The 8395-nt window shown below is 62.5% G+C and overlaps 1 protein-coding gene across 2 annotated transcripts; it reads left to right on the top strand.

Moving 5' to 3' along the window:
- Nucleotides 1-578: 578 nt before the first annotated feature.
- FA2H (fatty acid 2-hydroxylase) lies at nt 579-8361 on the top strand. Of its 2 annotated transcripts, none has more exons than XM_015279227.4 (7): nt 579-893; nt 3765-3845; nt 4668-4810; nt 4891-4997; nt 6087-6259; nt 6614-6866; nt 7491-8361. In XM_015279227.4, the coding sequence occupies exons 1-7, from the start codon at nt 639-641 to the stop codon at nt 7568-7570; spliced, it is 1092 nt and encodes a 363-aa protein (XP_015134713.1). In that variant the 5' UTR covers nt 579-638; the 3' UTR covers nt 7571-8361. The 2 variants fall into 2 exon arrangements, with proteins under 2 accessions (XP_015134713.1, XP_046755559.1); XM_046899603.1 differs by having other exon boundaries at nt 624-1022.
- Nucleotides 8362-8395: the final 34 nt, after the last annotated feature.

Here is an 8395-nt window from a genome sequence, read left to right as displayed (position 1 = left end):
TGTCCCCCTGAGGCAGCCATACGCCCACAGGGCCAGAAGCCACCGTGGATAGGGAGAGGTTGGGGGATAATGGGGAGGAGAAGCGCGGCTGTCCGCAGTGATTTATTTATTTATCCCAATTAACCTTCACTCCTGGAGGGAGTCTGGAGGGGGACTTAGTCCTGCCCTCCCAGCTGAGGCATTCGGCTCACTGCATCGGTGACGAATAACCCTGCAAGGAGCCGGGGGGCTTTGCTATGGGTGATGGGGTCAGGGGAACAGGACATGGACCCCCCATTTCTCCCAGGGATGCCCATAGCCACGGGGTCCCCCAACATCACCGCATCCCCCTCTCCTGGGTACTCCCGTACCTCCATTGCCCCAAGGGCTCCCACCATCGCTGCCGCGCCCCACATTCCTGCCATTCCTTCGGGGATGCCGCATCATCCCCTATTCCCCCACCCCTCCGTTCCCCTATAATCCCGCACCCCATCCCCGGGTCCCCGCACCTGCCGGGTGGGCGCGGCCACATAAGCCCCTCCCCTTTTCCTCCCACCGCCCAATGGGCGCGCGGGAGGGGCGTGGCCTCCCCGCATAATGAGCGGCGCGGGCGCGCAGGTGGCGGCAGAGCGCGGCGGGGCCGGGGCCGGGCGGGGGCCATGGCGGCGCCGCGCTCCTTCAGCGCCGCGGAGGTGCGGGATCGCTGCGCGCGGGGCGAGTGCCTGGTGCGGTGCCGCCGCCGCCTGTACGACCTGAGCGCCTTCGTGCGGCTGCACCCCGGCGGCGAGCGGCTGCTGCGGAGCCGCGCGGGCACCGACGTGAGCGCTGCGTTGGACGGGCCCCCGCACCGGCACTCGGCCAACGCCCGGCGCTGGCTCGAGCAGTACTACGTAGGCGAGCTGCGGGACGAGCAGGTAGCGGGCTGCGGGAGGCCCGTCCGGTGCCATGGGGGCGGGGTGGGGGCTGTGGAGTCCGTTGGGCGTTCCGGAGTTGCGCTGGAGGGGAGCGGGGTTCAGAAGGGCGCGTTGGGAGCAGCGTTGGAGGTGTGGGGTCTGCGGGGTGCGGTGGGAGCCGTGCGGGGTCTGCAGGGTGCCTCGGAGCTGGGCTGGGCGCTGCGGGGGCTGTAGGGTAGCATAGAAGCTGAGTAGGAAGTATGGGATCTAATAAGGTGTGCTGGGAAAGCATGGGAAGTCTGGGGTCACGGGGTGTGCTGGGATGGGGTGAGGGGTATGGGGTCTATAGTGTGCTTTAGGAGTGGGGTGTATGGGATCCATAGGGTGTCACGGAGTCGAGTTTGGCAGTATAGGGGTTGTAGGGTGTCATGGGGGTGGTGGAGGTATGGTGTCTGTAGATTGCCTCGAGAGTCAGGGAGGAGGTATGGGATCCATAGGGTGTGCTGGGGGAGCGAGTTGATGTGCGTGGGGGCCTATAGGGTGCCCCAGAGTTGGAGTGGGCAGTGTGGGGTCTGCGGGGCACCTGGGTCCCGGGAGCACGGGATGGAGCTGCGCGGTGCCTGCAGGGTGTCCGGGGTGAGCTGAGCTGCGCAGCGTCTGCGGGGCACCCTGAGATCTGTGCGGTGCCTATGGGGCGCCCTGCGTCCCTGTCTATGGGGCTGAGCTGCGTGGGGCGCTCAGGGCCGCGGCCGTCCGGGGCCTGGAGGGGTTGGGATGTGGGGCAGGGTGCGCGCGGAGCACCCAGCGCGCGTGGTGCAAAGGTCCGGGGCACACCCAGGCTCCGGGGGGGTCTGCGGGTGGTGGCGGGGCCGGGACCCACGGGCTGCGATGCGGAGGTTGGGCGCCGGCACCGCGGCCGGGGTGTTGGGGTGTGCAGACCGGGACTACGGGGTGGAGGAGCGGTGCCACCGCACCGGTAACGGCGCGCGTTGACCGAGCGCCCGGTGCCGCGGGGTCGGTGACCGGCGGTGCGTCCCGGCGCTGTTTGCTCTCCGGCCCCGCACAGACACAGCTTTGTTCGGCGCTCGGCTCTTCCAGCCCCAAACCCCGGCGATGGCAGCGCCTTTGTTGGAACGCGGCCGCCACAACAAGCCCGACGGGTTCGGCCGAGCTCTGGCACCGGCCAAACGGGTTCTGTGCCGCTGCACGAAGGCAAATACCGGTGCGATAACGCCGGGGCGAGGGGATCGCGCGCTGCCTGGCACGGGGTAACGCGTTTCGGGTCGCAGCGGCACCGGGGTGAGAGCAGCCCCACCGGGGCCGGCGTGTGCCCTTGGTGATGCTCGGGTTGGATTTGGGGCGGACGCGGCCCCGGTGGGGATTTGGAGGAGGTGCTGCGCCATAGGGCATCCCATAGGAACGCGAGTTTATTAAACGAGAGCCCGGCTTAATTACGGAGCGTGTGGGTCCGGGGGCAGCCCCCAGCAGGCGGGCGGCTATCGGGGCCGAATCACCCCTTCCCATTTCCATTGCCGTGGCCGAACGGCGCGCACGGAGCACAGCGGAGATGAAGGCGAGGAGCGGCAATTAACCCAGCGAGACGGCGGGGTTTACCGGCTTCGCTTGGGGGTGTGTGTGGGGGGGGGGGGGGGAACCGGATCGTGTAATTAGCCGGCAATTTGGGCAATTTGAGCAATGGGGCTTTCATCAGAGCTCCGCGGCGCTGCGCGGCGCTGCCGTGAGTCACCGCGCATCTCCCGGCGCCGTGTGAGCTCACCGTACGTAGGCGCTCACCTGCTGGGAGGTGTTGTAATAAAAAGGGCCCTTTTTTTTTTTATTATTATTATTTTCAACCCACATTTTATGGATCGCATCACCTTGCACCTGCTTCTCGCCGCCCTGTGACTCACGGGCTGAAGGCGGGACGGTGACGCGGGCACCGTGGGGTGAGCTCGGGGTGCCCGTGCCCCGTAGGCCGACGGAGGCCGTGGGCACGGGAGCACGGCTGGTGCCGCACGGTGGAAACGCACCGCAGCCTTCCTTTGCTTCCCAGCAGTGCTGCCCGCGGCCGGGGCGAGGTGTAGGGCGGCGGCGCTCCGTGGGCGCGACTTGACTTTCCCTGCCTTACATCACGGCTCCGGCAGGACCTGTTCTCCCTGCGACGCGTCAGAGGCAGTGGCAGCATCGCCCACGGGCACAGCCCCGCAGCCGCCTCCCCTCCGGGGGACGGGGGGGGCGGGGGGGGGTCTCCATCCCGATGTCCCCACTTTGGAGGCCGTGTCATCCGTCAGCTTTAGGTTTCTTGAGTCTTCCCGTTTGCTGTCGGTTCTGCTGCCCAGCCCGTGTGTCACCTTGTCCCAGCAGCAGTGCCCGGAGTTGGCCAACGTCCCCGCGTCAGTGTCACGAGTGCCCCATAAAGCCCTGGCTGCCCGCCGAGGTGATGCTGGGGCTGTGTCACCGCCACTCGTGTCCCCGTGGAGCTGTGTGGGGACTGTTCCACGTGTCCCGACCGTCTGGGGAAAAACCTATGGCTGGTTAATGGGTAACCGAGGTGATGAGGCAGGGGAAAGGCACGTTGGCACCCAGGGGCACGGAAGGATGGAGGTGTCACGACATCCTGATGCCTTTTTCTCTATCCTTGTGCCCGCGGTCCCTCTGTAGCTCAGCGTCCCACACAGCACAGTGCCTTGCAGCCATAGCAGCAGGCTGGCACGCGTCCCTGGGGGTCCTCTGCATTCAAGAAACGCGTGGATGTGGTTCACAGGGGTGTGTTTGGCGGGCAGTGTTGGTGGTAGATGAGCGGCCGGGCGAGATGATCTTGGCTGTCTTTTCCAACCGTAACGACACCGTGGTTCCTCAGCGCCCCCAAACCACCATTCCTTCTCGTTGCAGAGCTGCCCCAAGGTGGAGAAGCCGTTGGACGCTGCAGCCCCACGCGTGGATCCCCGCTGCAAGCCGGTGGACGTGGGCACGGTGAGGCCGCGCTCCGCCCTTCGCCCCGCGCAGATGGCGCAGCAGTGCCTTTATGGCCCAGGCGCGGCCGCTCTGGGAGGCTCCTACGTGGACGCCGGTGCCTTTCTTTGACAGCAGCTTTGCCCTTAGAAGCAGGACGTGCTGCTAAGACACACCTCACCCCGTTTATTTTTTTTTATTTCTATTCATTTATGGTTTGTTTTTTCCTCTCTCCTTTCGGTTGAGCTGTAAGGGATGTCCTGACCGGGCAGACCAAGGGCTCCGTGTCCCAGGGTTTCTCCCTGTCCCCAAGGTGCCTTTGAATGCCTCTCGCTGCACCACATGGTCGCTGTGCCAGGTGCTCTATGGAAGCACCAGCCTTTATCTTGCCAAGGGACTTTGTTTGACCAACAGGAAACCCTTCATTCCCTATGCATGTTTTGCCTCTGACTGTCTTTAAAAGAGAATCTTTCCTTTGGGTGTGTCCCAAAACGACATTTTGCTCCGAAGTCCTGCTGGGCTGGGGCATCTATATCCATTCCTATGCGTACTGGGGTTGTTACTCCGCTGGGTGACCATATCCATCCCTATCCAGACCCCACAAGCAGTGTCACAGCTGCCCAGGGAGGTGGGGGAGTCCCCATCCCTGGAAGTGTCCCGGAGCTGTGGGGATGTAGCACTGAGGGATGTGGGCAGTGCGCATGGTGGGATGGGCTGGGTTGGACCTGGGGATCTGAGGCCTTTCCCAGCCTTAATGATTCCATGAATCCGCCCAGACTGTGGGTACTGTGGGATGGGGACAGGGGGCCCGGAGGCTCCTAACGACCAGCCCTGTGCCCCCAGGACCTGGTAGACTGGCGGAAGCCCTTGCTGTGGCAGGTGGGCTACCTGGGGGAGAAGTACGACGAGTGGGTGCACCAGCCCGTGGATCGGCCCATCCGCCTCTTCCACTCGGATTTTGTTGAGGCCCTCTCCAAGACGGCGTGGTGAGCGTCCTGGGGTGAGGGAGGGTGGGTGCGTAGTTATGTGGGTCCACCCCCCCCTGACCCATCCCCTCTCCCTGTAGGTACGTGGTGTTCCTGGTGTGGACCCCCGTGGTGCTCTATCTCAGCTGGGTCAGCTACACGGCCCTGGCGCAGGGCAACACCAGGCTCTTCTCCTCCTTCACCACAGGTACGACCCATCCCCAGCCTTCAGCGCACGCCTGCATGAGCACGGGCTGTCCCCAATCCCCACAGCCCCCAGCATGTCCCCTGCACGAAGCCACCTGTGCTGGCTGAGCTCGCCTCGCTCCCCTGCCCGTCCGTTTGGGGGAGGATTGTGGGTTTATTCCTGGGGAGAGCTGCTGCCCCAGAGGGTGGTGGGCACAGCCCCGAGCTGCCTCCCTTCCTCCATACCCAAAGCGAAGCCCTGCTGCTCACCAATGGCCGCGTCCCTCCGCGCCGCCACCCACTGCCCTGACACTGGGGATGGCTGAACAAATACGGCTCTCACACCGCCGGCCTCGCACAGAGCACAGCTTGTTCACCCAGCACCCCCCTGAATCCACCACTGTGCGCAGCCCCGGCAGCGGGCAGCGGGCGGCCGGGTGACAGCTTTGTTGTTGGCCCCGCTGCGGGTGCCACCCTGTGCCAGCTGCCCCGCTCGGCCCAAAATCAGAGCGGGTTTTGATGTTCTGGCTTCCCTGCCTCTGTCCTTCTAGCTAGAAGAAATCCATCACGCATCCTTTTGTTCCTCCCCGTTCTTTTTCCATCTCTTTTGCGTTCCCTAGCGTGCTTCCTGCCTCCCCACACAGGGTGATGTGCCGCACGCCGGGCACCAGAGGGTGTTTTCCTCCCATTGCCACAATGCTTGGGTTTGGGGGAATTTTGCTAGTGAGCACAGGGAGAATTTTGTGAGGGAGGACGCAGGGTTTGCTGGCACCAAAAGGAGGTGGTGGAAAAATGCTCTGCGGGGGAAAGCACCCGGCAGCTGTATTCTCTGCCAAACAAAAACACAGCAGTGACTCTGTTCTGCTGTCACAAGCACTGCCTGTGTCTGTGGGGTCGCACTGCTTGTTTGGGTGGGGAAAGCTGCTCTGTAGGGACATACTTGCAGCCCCAGCTGGCATCAGCTACTGCCCCAAATAGCTCAAATTAAGGGGAACCAAACAAAAGCGGGGGGAGAGGCGAGCTTCACCCGGCTGCTGACATCAGGATGGCGATGGATAGAAGCACGTGAATCCCACCCGCCTCGCTGACTGCTGCATGTCTCATTGTGTAGAGTACTCCATCCCCGTGCACAAATACTACTTCCCCTTCATCTTCCTCCTGGGGATGTTCCTGTGGTCCCTGCTAGAGTACCTCATCCATCGCTTTGTCTTCCACATGAAGCCACCCGCTAGTAACTACTATCTCATCACCCTGCATTTCTTGCTGCACGGGCAGCACCACAAGGTGAGCGGCAATGCTTCTGCTCCACTCGGGGTATCCTTGCCCTTTGCTAATGCCGGAGGATGAGCTTGGAGCAGCTGGAGTTAAACCACGAGCCAGGATTGCAAGGCTTGGAAAGCAGTGGGCTCCCTCTAGCTTCACTGGGGGATACGTCCGTCCCCTTTGAGATGTCGCCTGCGAGCCGGAGCCACCGCCTCGCTCGGGATGCATCTTAGGGTGGGAGGGATCCTGGGGATGTGCTTTGCCGTGTGTGGGCACGGGGATGGTGTTGCCCTGTGGGGTGGATACTCCCAGCTCTTAGGGTGGCTTTGGGGTGAGTGAGGAGCTCGCCGTCCCACTGTCTCTCTCCGCTTCCAGTCCCCCTTTGACAGCTCCCGCCTGGTCTTCCCCCCGGTGCCGGCCTCGCTGGTGATCGCTTTCTTCTACGGCGTGCTGCGGCTGCTGCTGCCCGAGGTGCTGGGGCTCTCTGTCTTCGTTGGGGGGCTGTGCGGCTACGTGGTGTACGACATGATGCACTACTACCTGCACTATGGCTCGCCGAAGGAAGGCACCTACCTGTACGGGCTGAAGGCGTACCACGTCAAGCACCACTTTGAGCACCAAAAATCAGGTAGCGCCGTGTTCCCGTGCGCGTGCCATGCCTTTCTGGCTTGGGAATGGGCACGGAGGTTGGGAACGCTCTGTTTGGTTCGGCGTGGTGCAGGGGGTGTCAGTGACAGACAAAGTGCCCCTCTGGAAGCCCTGCAACGTGCCCATCTTGCCATCAGATGATGGGACACCGTGCCCAGCCCCTCCTTGCGGCGTCACCATTGGCGGGTGAAGGGTGAGGCCCCAGGTTTCCCTTGCTCTGCCCCACGCTTTCCCCTTGCTCAACCTGCCCTTTGCCCGGTTTCCTAGGAGAAAGCACCCCGTCCAGATAAGCTATCATCCCAGCCGGCTCCTCTCGTTCCCTCTGCTCTTCCTCCTCGCCCTTGCTTGTTGCCCTGGGGTTGGGTGAGAGCTGTCCTCCCCGAAACACCGTCAGTTCCGTGGAAGGACCGCCCTGCTCTGGTGTCATCACCGAGCTGGGTGGAGCGTCTGTCCTGTCCCGGCCACGTGGGGGGGTCCTGCAGAACTTGGGGTGTCACTGCTCCCTGTCCTGGCTCCCTCAGTCCCAGTGGCACAGGTCTGGTTAGCACTGCCCCCCGCCTTCCAGCAGGGCCGTGCACTGAGCGCTCTCTCGCCTCCCCCGTAGGCTTCGGCATCACCACCCGCTTCTGGGATCACCCCTTTCGGACACTCATTCCGGAAGAGACCTTCGAGAAAGAGGACTGATGGCCCCAGCACTCAGCCATCCGTGCTCAGCACCGCTGGGGACGTGGGGGGGAATACTGTGCTGCTGAGGGTCTGCACCGTCCCTCCTCTCCCTCTCTGTTGCCCATGGGGCTGCTCCATCCCCTTGATGTTGCCAGCGGGGCTGGGAGGGTACGGATGTGGGGAGGGGTCAGAGGAGGCCGTTGGGGCTTCAGCTCTTCCCACTGTGGGCGCTGATGAGTGGGCATCTCTGTGCCTGAAGGATGAAGTGCCTCGAGCCCCCCTTCCTGCCAACCTCCCTCCCTTGGTGCGCCTCTCTGAGCAGCCCGATGCACTGCACCCAACTCCTACCCAGGGGCTCCTATCTCTTGGGTTACCTGCGGGGGAGGAGGGAGACAAAATAAATGAGGGAAATAAAACCAAACCAGCACTGCCTGCCCATGCAGTGGACTTTCCTTGCTCTGTGGTGCCAGGCAGGCATCTGGCAGGGCTGGGCTCGGCCTTTCTCTAACCAGTGCTCCCCATCTCCCTGCCAGATTCGTTGACTTCACATTTGTTGTAGTCCTCAGCTACTTGAAACTTAAACTCCAATGAACGGATTTGCTAAAATATGCCTTTTTTTTTTTTTTTGGCTGATCTTGTGATTATTATTATTTTTTTTTTCTAATGTTTACTGCGGATATTTAAAGGTTTGGAATGAAGCTATTATGTACAACTGTAGACATGACAATTGTAAATAAACTGTATATTTTGAAAAATAAAACCTTTCCCCGAGGGCCTGGCTCTGGGCTGGGGCTCTTGAGGTCACCGTCCCTCGCTGTCACCTTTCCCACTGAGAGAAGCAGA

This window comes from Gallus gallus, chromosome 11 (assembly GCF_016699485.2).
Source record: "Gallus gallus isolate bGalGal1 chromosome 11, bGalGal1.mat.broiler.GRCg7b, whole genome shotgun sequence".
Taxonomy (NCBI): domain Eukaryota; kingdom Metazoa; phylum Chordata; class Aves; order Galliformes; family Phasianidae; genus Gallus; species Gallus gallus.
This window is presented reverse-complemented; position numbering and strand designations above follow the sequence as displayed.

Excerpts from the sequence above, each read along its gene's own strand:
- FA2H (XM_046899603.1), top strand. The coding sequence starts at position 639 with ATGGCGGCGCCGCGCTCCTTCAGCGCCGCGGAGGTGCGGGATCGCTGC. Across the intron at positions 1,023-3,764 it reads CGTTGGGAGCAGCGTTGGAG|AGCTGCCCCAAGGTGGAGAA; the intron begins GTGTGGGGTCTG and ends TTCTCGTTGCAG. Across the intron at positions 6,867-7,490 it reads CTTTGAGCACCAAAAATCAG|GCTTCGGCATCACCACCCGC; the intron begins GTAGCGCCGTGT and ends CCTCCCCCGTAG.